At 34.9% G+C, this 16,550-nt stretch overlaps 1 protein-coding gene across 2 annotated transcripts in view; it reads right to left on the bottom strand.

Moving 5' to 3' along the window:
* The window catches only part of SMCHD1 (structural maintenance of chromosomes flexible hinge domain containing 1), a 235,126-nt gene that overhangs the window by 178,860 nt on the left and 39,716 nt on the right, over positions 1–16,550 (bottom strand). For both annotated transcript variants that reach the window (XM_058692578.1, XM_058692577.1), the window contains exons 11-19: positions 15,344–15,464; positions 15,082–15,265; positions 13,572–13,766; positions 11,915–12,028; positions 11,254–11,360; positions 10,452–10,534; positions 9,745–9,858; positions 3,047–3,124; positions 2,848–2,967 (exon numbers count right to left, since the gene is read on the bottom strand). In XM_058692578.1, the coding sequence (XP_058548561.1) occupies positions 2,848–2,967; positions 3,047–3,124; positions 9,745–9,858; positions 10,452–10,534; positions 11,254–11,360; positions 11,915–12,028; positions 13,572–13,766; positions 15,082–15,265; positions 15,344–15,464 (1,116 nt within the window). The remainder of the gene's footprint in view (positions 1–2,847; positions 2,968–3,046; positions 3,125–9,744; positions 9,859–10,451; positions 10,535–11,253; positions 11,361–11,914; positions 12,029–13,571; positions 13,767–15,081; positions 15,266–15,343; positions 15,465–16,550) is intronic.

The following is a 16,550-nucleotide window of genomic DNA, read 5'->3' as shown; positions in this document are numbered from 1 at the left end:
GAAAGGGAGACACAGAACCTGAAACAGGCTCCAGGCTCTGAGCTGTCAGCACAGAGCCTGATGCGGGGCTCGAACTCACGGACCGCGAGATCATGACCTGAGCCGAAGTCAGCCGCTTAATGGACTGAGCCACCCAGGCACCCCACCAGCTGTTCTTAAAGTGTGGTCTCTAGTCTAATGGTTTCAGCCATCCCTTGGGAAATTAATAGAAAGGCATATTCTAGGGTTCACTCAAACCTACTGAGTCAGAAATTCTGGGAGTGATGCCCCGCAGTCTGTGTCTTAATAAGTTCTCCAGGTAATTAAAATACAAAGCCAAAATTTGAGAACCACAGCTTTAAACTATTAAAATGGGCACAGCAAACAAACAGGCTTTCACAGATGACACAGCCCAAGAAAGGCAAGAAGAGGTGCACAACCTAATAATTAAACAATTTAACCACCAAGTAGGATAAATACAGAGGTCAGCCAGGAATCGGCACAGGAAAACTGGAACTTTCATAGTCTGCTGGTGAGGGTACCTTGGCACAACCTTTAGGAAGGACAATTTGACAGTAATGTATTTAAACATTAAGGCATCTACGTATCAGTTTTGCAATTCTACTTTTTGGTGTCCACACTACAGAACTTCTAGCACATGTACACAAAGCAGCATAAATTTTTTCCCATATAGAAACATCGTTTGTAATAGCCAAAAAATAGGAAACAACCAAAATGTTCATCAATAGAAAACTACTTCAACTATAGCATGTCCATCTATGGAATGTGTTCCACAGCTCTTAAAACAATGTGGTAGATCTGTACGTACACAAAGGAACAATTTCCATGGTGGCCCTATTGATTAAAGAAGGTAAGGTGATCACAGGCACTTAAATCAGCTCTATCCAAAAATCCCATAATAATGACACTACAGAGATTTTATTCAGAGATTTTTTTTTTTACAGAGGTCTAAAACTACAAAAACAAAATATACAATAGCAATAGGATTTGAAACTGGAGACCATATGGGTTCTCCATATGTCTTAAGTGTAACTAACTTAACGGAAAGACCCAAGAACATCAAACCCTCAATTATCAACAAAGCAAGCAGAGAACCAATCTAATTCACACTACAGGATACCCAAAAGTCTCAGGGATGGTATGTTGGAATGAAACCGGAATGAAAAAGACCTGCTGAGGTCTGTTTAAAGAAAGAGTTCCCCAAATCCCTACTCCTCAATACACAAAACCAGTCAATTGTCTTCCTCATCCCCACCAACAGATGGCTAATTCTCTGAGGAAGATAAAAGAGTAGGGTTAAGAAGTAAGGGGCAAAGCACTATTAAATGTGTCACAGTCTGCTGAAAATAGCAAGTGAAAGATTAGATAGATGTGAGAACCCCAACAGTCTTCCCCAGCTTGCTCCCAAAATACTGGCAGCCAGGTATTTACCCACCTACCAGGAGACTGGAAGGCTCTACTCTGGGGAATCTGAACAGTCAAAAAAAGAAAACCTAAAAATTCTCATCATCTCCCCCAAATGAACTAAAAGCTTTCAAATGTCCTGTCGTTAAGTGTAAGCAAATCACTAGTCATGTAAGAGAGCATCTATTCTAAAAGGGCAAACATTTAAAACAAAAACAAAACCATGGAGGAAAATGACTATGAATGAAGTTTAAATGCTTCAAAAAAGACCACCACTGTTATTGATACCCTCCAAGAATTACTGAATATATGAAGTAGGCAGACAATGCTTTGAATAGGGAACAGAGAATAAAAAATGACAGCATAAAGGAAAAATTCAATAGAAAGGGTAGAATATCGTGTTAAAGGAATTTCCCATAATATAGTAAAATAAAAAATGAAAAGTAGAAAAAAGAATATTAATACACCAGTCAAGAGGTCTACTGTCTTAATATTAGATAACGTGGAAAACAGAGTAGGAAATCAAAGTAATTCAAGAAAAATTCCTAGAATTTAAAACTTCAGAAACTAAAACAAAAAAAAGATTCTCCAAACAGCTGGGGGTCAGAGAAGAGGCAAGACTGGGGTTGGGGTGAGGGGCAGAGAGGCTCACAAGCAAAGGTCAGGAATCTGAATAGCTTTAGATGTTATCAGCAACAACAGAAAACAATGAGTACTTCAAAAATTTTAAAGAAATATCATTATGAATTTGCATGACATAGAGCTAGAGAGTATAATGCTAAGCCAAATAAATCAGAAGATGAATACCTTATGATTTCATTCATATGTGGAAATTAAGAAACAAAATAAACAAGCACAAGGGAAAAAAAGAGGCAAACCAAGAAACAGACTCTTAACTACAGAAAACAAACTGACGGTCACTAGAAGGAAAGGTGGTGGAGGATGGGTTAAATAGGTGATGGGGATTAAGGAGTACACTTGTCAAAATGAGTACTGAGTGTTGTACGGAAGTGTTGAATCACTAAACTGTGTACCTGGAACAATATTACGCTGTATAGTCACTGTATATTCAAACTGAAATTTAAGTAAAAACCTTAAAAGAAATGATTATGAAGCAGAATTATAGAGCCATTTTATTTATTTTTTTGAGAGCGAGTGCAAGAGGGGGAAAGGCAGAGGGAGAGGAGATCTCAAGCAGGCTCCACGCCCAGCATGGAGCCCAATGCGGGGCTCAATCTCATGGTGGGGAGATCATGACCTGAGATGAAATTCTGAGTTGGACACTTAACTGACTAAGCCACCTAGGCACCCCTATAAAGTCATTTTGAGATAATGATTATACAACTGGCCAAACATCTTTTACTGAATTATTTATCTATTCCCCCTTCATTTAAAATGCCACCTTCAGCATAATATGTAGTTATATACTGGTATTTCACTTACCTTTAACAGAAAATTTAATTGCTTTTGATGGTAGTGGTCTTCCTGCATATGTGTCTGCATTACTTTCATTCAATACAACTTGTAATTTCAACGTATAATTCCCCAACTTTTGAATATTTTCTGGACAAATTAAGAAGAAATTAAAAATCAAGTCAACATAATACTGACATAATTTTTAACATTCAGAATAATAACTCACCCATTTTTTTAAACCAGTAAGGCCATTTTCCTCCATGTTGACTAATATGTGAAATGATTTCTTTATTTCCATTTGAAGCTTAATAAAAGAAAAAACAAAACATTTATACCTTGAGAAACTGAAAACAGAACATGAATATGAAATGTCACACTGGTATCAAACATCTTTGTTTGTTGTACATTTTAAAATTGTTTTAAAACTTCATCAAAAGATCTAAAGTTATCCTATGCAAGTGAACAGCATAATGAAAATTAGCTTATTAAATCACCTTTATTTCTTAAAAATATATCTGTAAATAAGATTGATACAAAAGAACAGAGATAATTTTTTGATATTAAAAATAATTTTCCTTAAGAGTTTTCAAGATTAAAATACTATATTTATACAGAATAATCGCTAAGACCTAGTGACCTATTGTTATGGGAAAGGAGTAAAAGTATATATATCAAACATACTAGCTTTTTTATAAGGAAAAGACAGAAATATAAATACATTCTTGCTCAGTATTATAGCACGAAACACAGGAAAGATAAGCCAAAAGCTAATAAAATCATTACGTAAAGAGGGAAGAAAAAAGAGTACAGGGATGACATAACTTCTCTGAAGGTTTATTTCTGACTTTGAAATTATGTAAATGACTTAAAAATTCAAGAAACTGCATTAAAATACAGCAATTCATAAACAAAACCAAAATGTGTATTAAGTAGGTGACTTGACTACATTTTAAAAGTATATTTCGGGGGGCGCCTGGGTGGCTCAGTCGGTTAAAAGTCCGACTTCGGCTCAGGTCACGATCTTGCGGTCTGTGAGTTCGAGCCCCGCGTCGGGCTCTGGGCTGATGGCTCAGAGCCTGGAGCCTGCTTCCGATTCTGTGTCTCCCTCTCTCTGCCCCTCCCCATTCATGCTCTGTCTCTCTCTGTCTCAAAAATAAATAAAACATTTAAAAAAAAAAAAAAAAGTATATTTCGGGGCGCCTGGGTGGCTCAGTCGGTTAAGCGTCCGACAGGTCACAGTCTCACGGTCCGTGAGTTCGAGCCCCACGTCGAGCTGTGTGCTGACAGCTCAGAGCCTAGAGCGTGCTTCAGATTCTGTGTCTCCCTCTCTCTCTCTGCTCCTCCCCCGCTCATGCTCTCTCTCTGTCTCAAAAATAAATAAACATTTTAAAAAGAAAAGTATATTTCAAGTAACATTAGAATCATTTTTACTATTTATACAGAAAGAAAGATTTTAAGGACAGGGCTGCAAAATAGTCCAATTCATCAAGTCTTATTGTTAGTAATTATATTAGTATTATTATTTTGAAATGAAATACATTGTAGGATAAAGCAAATAACCATTAATGTTAAGGAATCTGGATTTTCAGCATTAAAGAAATGAAATAAAAGCATAAAGTCAAATTAGTTCAATAAAAACCCAAAATGTCAATGTGAATTCAGTTTTTCTTTTCAAAAAATGTTTGTGATTAGCATTTAAAAAGCTTAAAAGCAATTTCACCTGGGGGCAATGAGCAACCCTACCACTCAGATTGTGGCCTCTAAACACCATTCCCCACAGAAAGGAACCAGCAGTAATGGCTGAAACCAAGTCTAGGGTAGAACATGTATAACAATATTCTAGGATATCTTGAGTCAGGAAGCAAAAAAGCTCGCATCAAAGACAAAAAGGATCACATCAAGGAGACAGAAGAGACAATATGAAGGCACATCAAAATGAATGAAGCATGTTAAATATATAAAACCCCACATACTCACAAAAACACTACCAAAAAACAGAAACTGCTCACCAGGCATTATTGTACAACAACAATGCTTAACTGGTAATTTGCAATTAAAGAAAAAGAATTATACTTTTTACTGCCTTTCCTATAAAAGCTGCATTTCAGGTAAACCAATGAACCTAACTGATAAAATTCTTCACAGATGAAGTCTGGATAACAAATTAGGAAGGAACGAAAGAATCAGAAAAGAATTACCTGTAATAACTAATTCACCAAATAATTCAGGCAAAATCAACAATGGATGAGACTATTACATAATGGTTGAAAGAGAACTTTATAATTAGCCAAGTGAATTTAATGATCCATTAGCAGCACTTAACGTGGAACAATCATTAATCATATGCCTCTTAACATATAATACCATAAGAAACTCAGATTAGGTATAAAGTACTGATTTTTACTTTACAAAACAGAAATATTAGGAACCCAAATGTATTCAATCTTTTAGGCTTACCTTCCAGTTTTCTGGAAATTGAACAAATAGGAAAAGTAGTTAAATGACATCCCAAAGGAACAAACAGAATCTGTGAAATCCACTACACTACAAGTGATTGAGTTCTGTCAGCAAATTACTGGCATGAAGAAAAAAAGGAGGGAGCTCTACTTTGAAAAAAAAGAAACTGAAGACATATAATAACTAAATGTAATACATGTGTCTGATACCAAAACCACCACAAAAGTCTATCATTTTAGAAAATCAGAGAAATTTAAGTTGGATGGTTATAAGATGACCAAAAGGAATTACTGTGGTAATTGAAATTACACATTTTTAGAGATGCATGTACTTGAGATTCACCACACGCACACACGCGCACGCGTACACACACACACACACAAAACAAGTACAACCAAATACTTCCTATTGACTTAGGTTAACCAATATATCTTGGAGCCCATTACATAATTTAAAAAATGTTGCAACTGTAAATTTATAATGAATATTAAACAGTAAGCCATTAGAGTTCTCTAAAAAAGACCAAGCAACTTTCTGATATCTTTTTTATTTACTCAACAAAAACTTAATAACTACCTCTTGTACCCTAGGCACTAGAAAAAAGTGAAAAAAAAAAAACAACAATATGCTTGCATTCATGGAATTTCCATCTTGTAGATCAAGGAGTCTGCAAACTACTTTATTGCCCATGGCTGCTTTCATTCTAGAATAGCAGTTAGGTAGCTGTGACAAAGAATTTAGGGTCCTCAAAGCCAAAATATGTACTATTTGATCCATTACAAATAATTTGCCACCTCTGTTCTAGACAGCAAAGGCACATTTAAGAAATAACAAAACACCAAGTTATACAAATAAATCTAAGTATATTAGTAGAAAACTAGAGAAACAGAAAAAAGTCTAAGAAAGTGGCAGTCTGAAACCTGAGAAATAGTTTTATCAAAGATATGCTGTTTAGGGATGCCTAGGTAGTTCAGTGAGTTAAGCGTCCAACTCTTGATTTAAACTCACATCATGATCCAATGGTTTGTGAGACTGAGCCCTGTCCTGGGTTCTGCACTGTCTGCTTGGGATTCTTTCTCTCCTTCTCGCTCTCTGTCCCTCCCCTGCTCTTGCTCTCTCTCAACATAAATAAACATTTATAAATAAATAAATAATTAATTAATTAATAAAGAAAAGTTGCTGTTTAAAAGTTGCAGGCAGAGGAAATACATACAAAGGTCCAGAGGTGGGAAAATTGGGCTTGTACAGGAACAAAAAGAATTATGACTGGGAATACAGTGAAATGTTAGAAATAAAGTTGAACAGGGAGACAAGGCCAGATCATGTGTGGAGTCCTGCAGAGCTATGAAAAGCCTAAAACTAACATCATATTCAGAAATAAAAGTCTGAAAGTTTTCCCTCCAAGATCATGAACAAGAAGACAAGGATGTCTGCTTACACCACATCTATTCAGTATGGTACTGGAAGTCCTAGCCAGACCAATTAGGAAAAAAGAAAATCCACTTTGTAAAGAAAGAAGTAAAATTTCAATGTTTGTAGATGACATAATCTTTTCAATTTTTCGTAATGTTTATTTTTGAGAAAGAGAGATAATGCAAGCAGGGAAGGGACAGACAGAGAGGGAGACAGAGGATGTGATGTGGGCTCTGTGCCAACAGCAGAGAGCTCAATGTGAGGCTCCAACTCACAAACTGTGAGATCATGACCTGAGCTGAAGCCGGATGCTTAACCAACTGAGCCAGCCACCCAGATGTCCCAATGACACGATCTTTTATGTACAAAGCCCTAAAGATTCCACAAAAAAGCTGTTTACAGTCAATAAATAAATTCAGCACACCTGGATGATACCAAACCATGTTCATGTATTAAGATGACAATAACACCCAATGATTTACAAATCCAATATAATCCCTATCAAAACCCCAATATCACTTCTTCCAGGCATAGGACACCCATGCTAAATTTAGATGGAATCTCAAGGGACCCTAACAGCCAAAACAATCTTAAGAAAAATAAAGTTGGAGAACTCACATTTCCTCTGAAAGTTTACTGCAGAACTATAGTTATCAAAAACAGTGTGGTACTGGCTTAAGAGCAGACATACAGACCAATCAAATAGCCCAGAAATAAAACCTTGACTATATGGTCCAATGATTTTTGACAAGAATGCCAAGACCATTCAATGGAGAAAAAAGTATTTGATTATTGGTGCTAGGAAAACTAGATATCTACATGCAAAAGAAGTTAATCTATATAAACTCAAAATAAATCAAATAACTAAATGTAAGAGCTAAAATGATAAAAACTAATCTTACACATGAACATTCAAGAAACAGCTTCCTGACACTGGATTTAGCAGTGACTTCTTGGGATAGGACGTCAAAAGAAAAGGCAACAAAAGCAAAAAACAGAAAAATTGGACGTTATCAGAATTAAAACATTTTCTGCATCAAAAAACCCCATCAATAGGGTAAGAAGGCATTCCACAGAATAAAGAGAAAATATGTGCAAATTATACAGTATCTGATAAGGATTATTCAAATATAAAAACTCCTACAACTCAAAAACAACAGAATTTAAAAATGAGAAAGGACCTGAATAGACTCTTCTCCAAAAAAGATATAGAGATGCTCAATAAGCACACAAAGAGATGCTCAATATCAAACAAACGGGTGGGGTGGGGAGGGGCAGAAAATGACATGTGTTAGCAAGGAGGTGGAATGTAAAATGGTGCAGCCACTGTGAAGAACAGTCTGACAAAAAGTTCCTCAAAAAGTTATACATTAGAATTAGCATATGATCTAGCAATTCCACATCTGGGTATATGCAAGAGAATTGAAATCGGGGACATAAACAGATATATGCATACCAATGTTCACAGCGACATTATTCATAATAGCTAATACATGACAGCAACCTAAGTGTCCATTGATGAATGAATGGATAAACTAAATGTGGTACACAAGCATACAATAGAATATGATTTCACTTACTTGATTCCACTTACTGAGATACCTAAAATAGTCATATTCACAGAGACACAAGGTAGAACAATGGTTACCAGGAGATGTGGGGAGGGAGTGATGGGAAGTTATTACTACAAAGTTTCAGTCTGGGTTGAAAAAAAGTTCTGGAGATGGACAGTGGTAATGGTTGTACAACAATATAAATGTATTCAATGCCACTGAACTGTATGTTTTTAAATGGTTAACATGATAAACTTATGTTATATATATTTTAACATAATAAAAAATGGTTTTGGTTGGAAAAACTATAGGAGGGGGGGCAGGCAGGAGAGTCCGAGTCACAGCAAGACTGAAGGATGCTACACTGCTGACTCTGAAGATGAAGGAATGAGCCACGAGCCACAAGCCACAGAATGTGGGCAGATTCTGCAAGATGGAAAAGGCAAGGCTGCCCTAAAGCCTCCAGAAGGAACGAAATCCTGACACTTTGATTCTAGTCAGTGAACCCCATCTGGAATACCTAATAAATGGTGGGGGGGCGGGGGGGGGAAGGGTTGGAGAAATAAGGTATCGGGTGTCACAAAGGCCAAAAATGAGAGTATTTCAGGAAAATAAGTTAGTCAAACTGTTGAATGCCAAGAGACCTAAGAGGACATTTACATAAAGTATATAGGATCACTGACTAGTTTTTAAATTGTTGGAAATAAACATATATCAAATCAAATACTGTATCTTCAAAATCCATGGATGAGACACACAGTATGTAGGGACAGAACAGATCCTTAAACGTAAGTGAAAATACTTTTAGGCCATCAAGAAAAAGCAACGGACAAGAAACAAACAAGATGATTCAAATTAGGGAAATATAAAATGAGCAAGAATACTCATTTCTTCTCCAGTCAACAGGCCTATAATCTAAGCCAAGTACTTCTAGCTCACAGGTTCAGAGCCATAGTTTTTTGATTTACAACAGATTTTACGGATTAGCTAATCTGAATTCCTATCTAGTACAAATTCCTACACATATATACACCATATCTTATTTTAGCCCACAGTCACCTTCTTGGGAAAATTCAGAATAAAGGGTTTAAAAAAAACAGGGTGCCTGGGTGCTGGGTGGCTCGGTCAGCTAAGCATTGGATTCTTGGTTTTGGCTCAGGTCATGATCTTGCAATTCGTGAGTTTGAGCCCTGCACTGGGCTCCACACTGAGAGCGCAGAGCCTGCTTGGGATTCTCCCTCTGCCCCTCCCCTGTTCGTGCTCGCTCTCTCTCTCTCTCTCTCTCTCAAAATAAGTAAATAAACTTCAAAAAAAAAAAAAACCCTTGGAAAAATACCGATTAAAAAATTAGTCATAACACACTTGGAATTCCTAACTTTAATCAAATCTACTGTGTCTCTCAGATTGTTAGATCATCGATAATTATATGTAGATATTAAAACCTGCATTACACATTTAAGAACAAATATTTAAAAAGATCCAAATTTGTTTGCATACTTACAATGCAATATAACTTTGAGCTCAACCAGGAGTTTCTTTGACCCTCCATGACTTGTTCCTGGAAGCTTCTGCATTGCTTCCCCCTTTTTATTCAGTATTTCAATTCTTAATGCACCTACCAGTCCAAAATTTAAAATAAGAATGTCTTAGTTACACTCAAAAAATGTGATGAGGTCCATCAAATGATGAATAAAGAAATTATAGTTTATATACACAATGGAGTACTACATGGCAATGAGAAAGAATGAAATATGGCCCTTTGTAGCAACGTGGATGGAACTGGAGAGTGTTATGCTAAGTGAAGTAAGTCATACAGAGAAAGACAGATACCATATGTTTTCACTCTTATGTGGATCCTGAGAAACTTAACAGAAGACCATGCGGGATGGGAAGGGGGGAAAAAAAAACAGGTTAGAGTGGGAGAGAGCCAAAGCATAAGAGACTCTTAAAAACTGAGAACAATCTGAGGGTTGATAGGGGTGGGAGGGTGGGTGATGGGTATTGAAGAGGGCATCTTTTGGGATGAGCACTGGGTGTTGCATGGAAATCAATTTGACAACAAATTTCATATATTAAAAAAAAAAATGTGATAAGTCTGCTAGGTCTTGACATAGTGTTTTAATTCATCATGGTCTTTTACATATTAACTATGTAAGACACACAAAAAGCATATTTTCAGTATTAAGGGAAAAAAAAAACAAAACATACCAATGGGGGTTCCAGCAGGCCTAATCTCATTTGGCAATAATTCATCTCCTTCAGGCCAAGTTACTGATAATCTATCAGGGAGCCTATTATGAAACCAGCATATTAATGTTTCATGAACTATGTTAACTATGGTCTTAATAAGATAAATACAAGTCACCAGAAACTGTAATATTTTTGATATAGTATTTTGAAAGGCTAATGCTAAAATTCTATATGATTAATAATCTAAAAAAATTTCCCTAACCATTACTGTGGTTACTGAAACAGTAATACAAAATCTCTTGGTATTAAGAGCCAAGAATTATCAATTGGGGGGAGGGGGTTCCTCTGCTCTTTTACAGTACAAGTTACCTTTGGGAAATACAATAAACTATAAGAAGAGAATTATTAGTGAAATTCAGTAAGAATCAAAATGACTGCATCATTAGCCAAGCAAGAGCTACAAACAGTTTTGTTTTTCTACTTTCCTTTACTTCTTTGGTACTGATCTTTACCTCCCAACAGTTACTATGACTTTCTTCTAGTGGTAGGTCAAACCAAGTTGTTTTCTAACATATTTGAGTCATAGTGCCTATAACAGTGACACTTTAGATAGATAAAATTTACTTTTTCTACAAAATGCAGGATTCTATTTTACAAAGCTCTCAATTTTTTTTAACAGCAAGTTCATCACAATATGTAAATCTAAGACTACAAATGTCCTATTATGTGTCCATTAACAACACACTCAAGAATAGTTAAAAACGCTATGATTCATTTTTTATTTTGTTACTCTTATCCTGCAATTTGAAATGTGAATTACCTTGCCATTTCATCTTCTACGTATTTTTTCACAGCTTTCTCAGCAACTGTCCTATCGAGCTTTGCAATTGGCACAGTTTTTACTTCATCATACAGTGCTTGAGGTTCCTGAATAATTTATATCAACATTTCAAAAAAAAATATTCAAATTTGGCTACAATGAAAACATTTGTTTCTTCCAAAGAAACATTTTACCCCAATTAAATATGTAAGTCATAATAACCATTATTACATTATACCACAATGGTTCTTCTATTTTTCATGTAACCTCCTTAGACATAATTAAATACCATTTCAATATTATCAAGAATATAAGGATAAAGCCCACTCTCATTTTAGAGTTATTCATCCTGGAGAAAGAATTCTGGCTCCAATTTTTTACTAGTTTGTGGGCCTTGGACAAAATTTGCACTTTACAAAATTATTCTGCCAACTAGAAATAACATACGTATGTTTGTTAAACATTGGGCAGGTGTTAAGCTCTACAGATTATTGAAAACACCAAATAAGAAACACAAAAATTCATGCTAACACTAATGTATCCAAAAGAAAAACCAAATGCAAGCAAAATATAAAATACTGTATCTTTATTTCAGCATTAAACAAAAATAAGCAGTACCAAGAGACTTCCAATAAAAATGTTTTATTACTTGCTATCTTACCATTGCAATCTGAACCTCTCCTCCTGTGGCATATACTTCTCCATCATGATCACCATAAAGAAAAAATTTTACTATGCTTCCATAAAAGAGAGGAAGTGTCTTGATTGTCTTGACCTAATAGTTTTTAGAAAAAGGCTTTTAGTATTTACTAAAACAGGCTTAATATTCATAATCATAGAACTATTTCACTGAAGGGGAAAATTCAGTATCGAAAAATTACTGAAAAAAAACATTCTAATAAAGTTGCATTTATTTATATTTGCTTATATAAGTTTCCCACTTATTCTTAACATACCTTTGTAAAGACACAGTGGCTTCTTCATACAAAAATGTCATTGCTATGCCTATGTCTAAAAGGTCTAGAATTCCTCCAAAGTCAATTATGAAGCCAAAATACCTCAAACCCTTTTTTTCCCCACAAAATCTTGCTTTCAGACTATGAACAGTGACTATGAACAGTGAATAACTCTGACAACTTATTCCTTTCAAATAAACTGGCTCAAAGCTTGCCTATGGGTACTTCTTTTGCTTATGTGGCTTTAAAAATCTAAAGATAATTTTCATTAGTTCAATCCAGAAACTCTTGACAGGGACTACAAGAGTTTATACACAACCTACTTTTTCGGCCTCATTTCTAAACTATTTCCTTTCACACACAACATGCTGCAGGACAACCCAACTTTACTACTTGCTGTTTCACTGCACTTACCTGTATTGTTGTCTGCGTTCAGATTATGGTCTCTGAGAAAGCACCTTATTCAACTACCACACAGAACTTGACAAAAGTGTTCACTTCCTCCTTGTAACTCACTGCTTGACTTCAGGGTTTCCTTCTATCTTTATCCCTTTCATTTTCCTTTGCCAGTGCATCCTTTTCATCCTAACCCCCCTATGTGTTGGAAAAGCCAGGCTCTAACTTCACACATTACCCCTCTCTAGATGATCACATACAATTCCTAGGCTTTAAATACACGATGACTCCTTTCCCACTACAGAGTGAATGGACACCTTCAACCTTTGTAGTATCTGCATAAACACCCAACTCTCTACCTCTTTCAAGATTCATACAAATGCCACTTCTTGCCCAAAGAATGTCATGATATGCTCTTCTCCCAGGCCCATTCATAGTCAGAAAATGCTCTCCTCTCCTTCCAAACTGCCAAAGCAGTATTCATTCTCTCCTTCCAAGCACTTGTTCTCTTATCTATTATTATTTATGTTTAGGTTATTACCAAGTTTAGACTATAATGTCCCTAAGGACAAAAGATCTCTCTCCTAGATCTCTTCATTCTCTATAACGTAATCAACAAGCAGAGTAACTTACAAGCAGCAAACAGGTAACGAAAATTTAGTAAAAAAAAAAAACAAAAACAAAGCAAAAACCTCATTACATCACATTAAAAAAATTTAAGACTCTCCATTTGAGTAAAGTTTAGTGCAAGAAAAAAAAATAAAAAGCTTACTAATAGAGCCTTTGGGAAACAGGTTTTTAATAAATGCCACATTAAATTATGCCATTAAAATCAGTTTGATATTTTCATTCTTTCCTGGCTCCTGAGGAGCCAATCCATGCACTATTTTGTTGTTAAATTCTAATACATCTCATTTAGTTTCAAATTCTATTCAAAACCGAATCCAAAAAATAAGTTAAACCTACCAGCTGCCCTGCTTTATATATTTTTCCATCCCATTCTATTGCTGAGTATGTCGCCCAGGGGCCCTGCTTTTTAGAAGGAAGATCGGGACGTGTAATTATTCCTTTAAAAGATGTAAATTTTATTTGTTTGTCATACTTCTCATGACAGTCCTTCAGCCATAAAGCAAATTCTCTATCAATTTTCATTCGCTGTTCCTGTAAAAAACAATTTTTAATGCTCTATGAAATATAGCTACTAGTAAACAAATATAACCATGGATGCTTGTCGTTCATTCCTTTTTTTCTTCCACATACCCCACCCTCAGAAAACCTAATAGAAAATTAAAATATTCTGCTGGAACTTTCTCCCATACAAATTTAGATTTCTAACAAAAGCATTACTAAAGAAAAAAAGTCTTTGCTATCATCTTTGGAACCAAGGTCTCAATGGTCACTACCAACAACAAAAAGCTTTCCTTCTCTGGTACGAATTTAAGAGTACACCAAAAATGATGAATACTGGCTGCCTAGCAGAAAGAGAAAGGTGATAAAAATTTCTCTCCATTTACCAAGCATGCATATACATACATACATATATACATACACACATACACACACACACACACACACATACATACATATATATACACACACACAGTAAACATACCTACAGCGTATCTATGGTATTAAAATATCATTGGGGGAGTGATCAGGGGAAAAAAAGGTCTAAAAAGCTCCTTATGAGGAGGATAATGAAAAAAGGGTTGAGAAACACTGCTATACTGAACACATTTTTCCTTTTACATATTATATATACATATATATACATATGTATATATATATGTATATGTATATATATAGTACCCATTCAAAAAAAGTTAAAACACGTATAGAAAATTAAGTGTTTTCTAATAATAAGAAAATGTGTTATTGTTTACCATTCTTCACCCTGTTGGAAGATAGTATAGAAAGATTTACACTCAAGCATAAGCTGTTTAATGCCTGTCTTTAAGAGAATTAGTAGGGAAAAAAAACCTCCACAGCACATGCTTTTGCAGACAATAACACATGAAGTTCATTTCTTCCTACATATCTTACTGTATAATATACCATTTCCAAATGAAAATGGAACAAAATAAAAAATGATTTCACCTTAATTAACTTGCAACTGGAAAACCAATCTTATCACTGAAGAAAGTTAAGCCTACCAAATTTTTATACTGCACTTCAATGTATAGCCCTTATAGTATAAAATATTATTTTATTTGCTCTCATCAAATGGACATGCTTCTGTAGCTTCTATTCACTGTCATAGGTCTTAATATTAAGATCTAAATATCTGTAAAATTTTCATCCAAACACAGCCTAATCAGTTTGAAATTTTTGAGTAATGTAAACACATAAATGCTCAAGAATTTATATTCTTTTGATTTAATAAAATAAAAAGCATAAAAATTATACTACTTGTGATTTTTCTTGTACTTAAAATAGAACACAGGCAAATATTCAAAATTTATATTTAAAATCATACCTGTCCATTTAAAATCCTTGTGAAAAGGGTGTTCTTGTCTTTCAATTTTAGCTCAAGATCCATAAAAGTCAGTTTATTTGTGCTGACCTGGAATTTGTCATTAGTGAATAATGCACCAGATATTCTATTGTAACATTCAATTGGCGCAAGCCCTCTCTTCTTCGGAGGAGTACACCAGTCAAAACTTGAACAGAATAAAACATTAGTTAGTAAAAGATAAGGTTTATAAATCAATGTAATTTCAGCAAAAATCAAAACTTACTCTTCAACAGATGTATATGGTATTAGCCGTCCATTCCAAAAACATTCAAAAATAGGCCTTTTCCCTCTTGCTGCTTTCTCAAGTATAAAACAATCATCATCATCATCTTCATCTTTTAATTCTAAAGCAAATGCATGAGTAGAGCAAAATGTTTATTGCTATAGAGTTTATGCAATTTATACCACTTCTTTAAGTGAAATATTAAAGTTGCTTCAGAGAAACTATGACAAAAACTCATTAGGTCTCTCACACTGTTTTCTGTAAAACTTAATGACAACTTTAGTTTGCCCTCAGAAAGGCAGATTTCTGAAGTTGTTCCCCATTATCAATGGTGTTCTTATTTATATTAATATATAATTACTTACATTACTTATCAATCTGTGTTAGGAGTACTACACGAGCTGCTAAGCCTGCAATCTTTAAAATCTATTTACAGTGTAGAAGAGTCACACATGCAAAGAGACTATGCCCTATAGCAGAATCGCTCTTCCCTACAAATACAGAAGCTTGAATACTGTACCTCAAATACAAGTTTCACAATTCTGTCAGAACCAGTAGGTTCACATAAAAATCATCTGAGAAATCTACAGTATCTAGTAGCAGCAACTATGCCTAGTTTGAACAAATTAATCAATAACACTAAACTTAATTTTACTTTAAATAACCTATTAAATTTTCAAAGATCAAATTCAGGTGATACAGCTACAATTATAACATATCACAAAGCATCAGAAGCATTATTAGCACAATTGTCTATAACACTTTTATGCTTCTGAGCAATACATTTTCATATATCCAAACAAATTAGGATCAAACACTATGGTCCTGATAGAGTAACACCTTAGTTATTTTGGCATTCAGGCACCTACACAAAATAAACTCTTCTTCCCCCAAAAAACACTCAACAAAGAAGTTCCTTTCAATCAAACCCAACCACTTTGCTCTTGGAGAATCCCTCTGGACCACACAACTTATTGATTCTTATTTTAAGATACCACTTGAAGAACTTTATCTTTTTGTCTACAGCATACAAAAATGACAAAAGGTTGGCAAATTAAAAAGGGGTCAGCTACATTGTGGAAGGTAGAGCCACACTTACTAATAATGTTGGACACTATTCTAAGGATTTGCACCAGCTTCTTATCTAAAATTCACAACACCTCTACAAGGAAAGAGATTACCTCCCATTTCACAGATAAAGAAACAG

This window comes from Neofelis nebulosa, chromosome 11, assembly GCF_028018385.1.
Source record: "Neofelis nebulosa isolate mNeoNeb1 chromosome 11, mNeoNeb1.pri, whole genome shotgun sequence".
NCBI lineage: Eukaryota > Metazoa > Chordata > Mammalia > Carnivora > Felidae > Neofelis > Neofelis nebulosa.
Note: the sequence above shows the minus strand (reverse complement) of the source record. Positions and strands in the feature narration are given on the sequence as shown.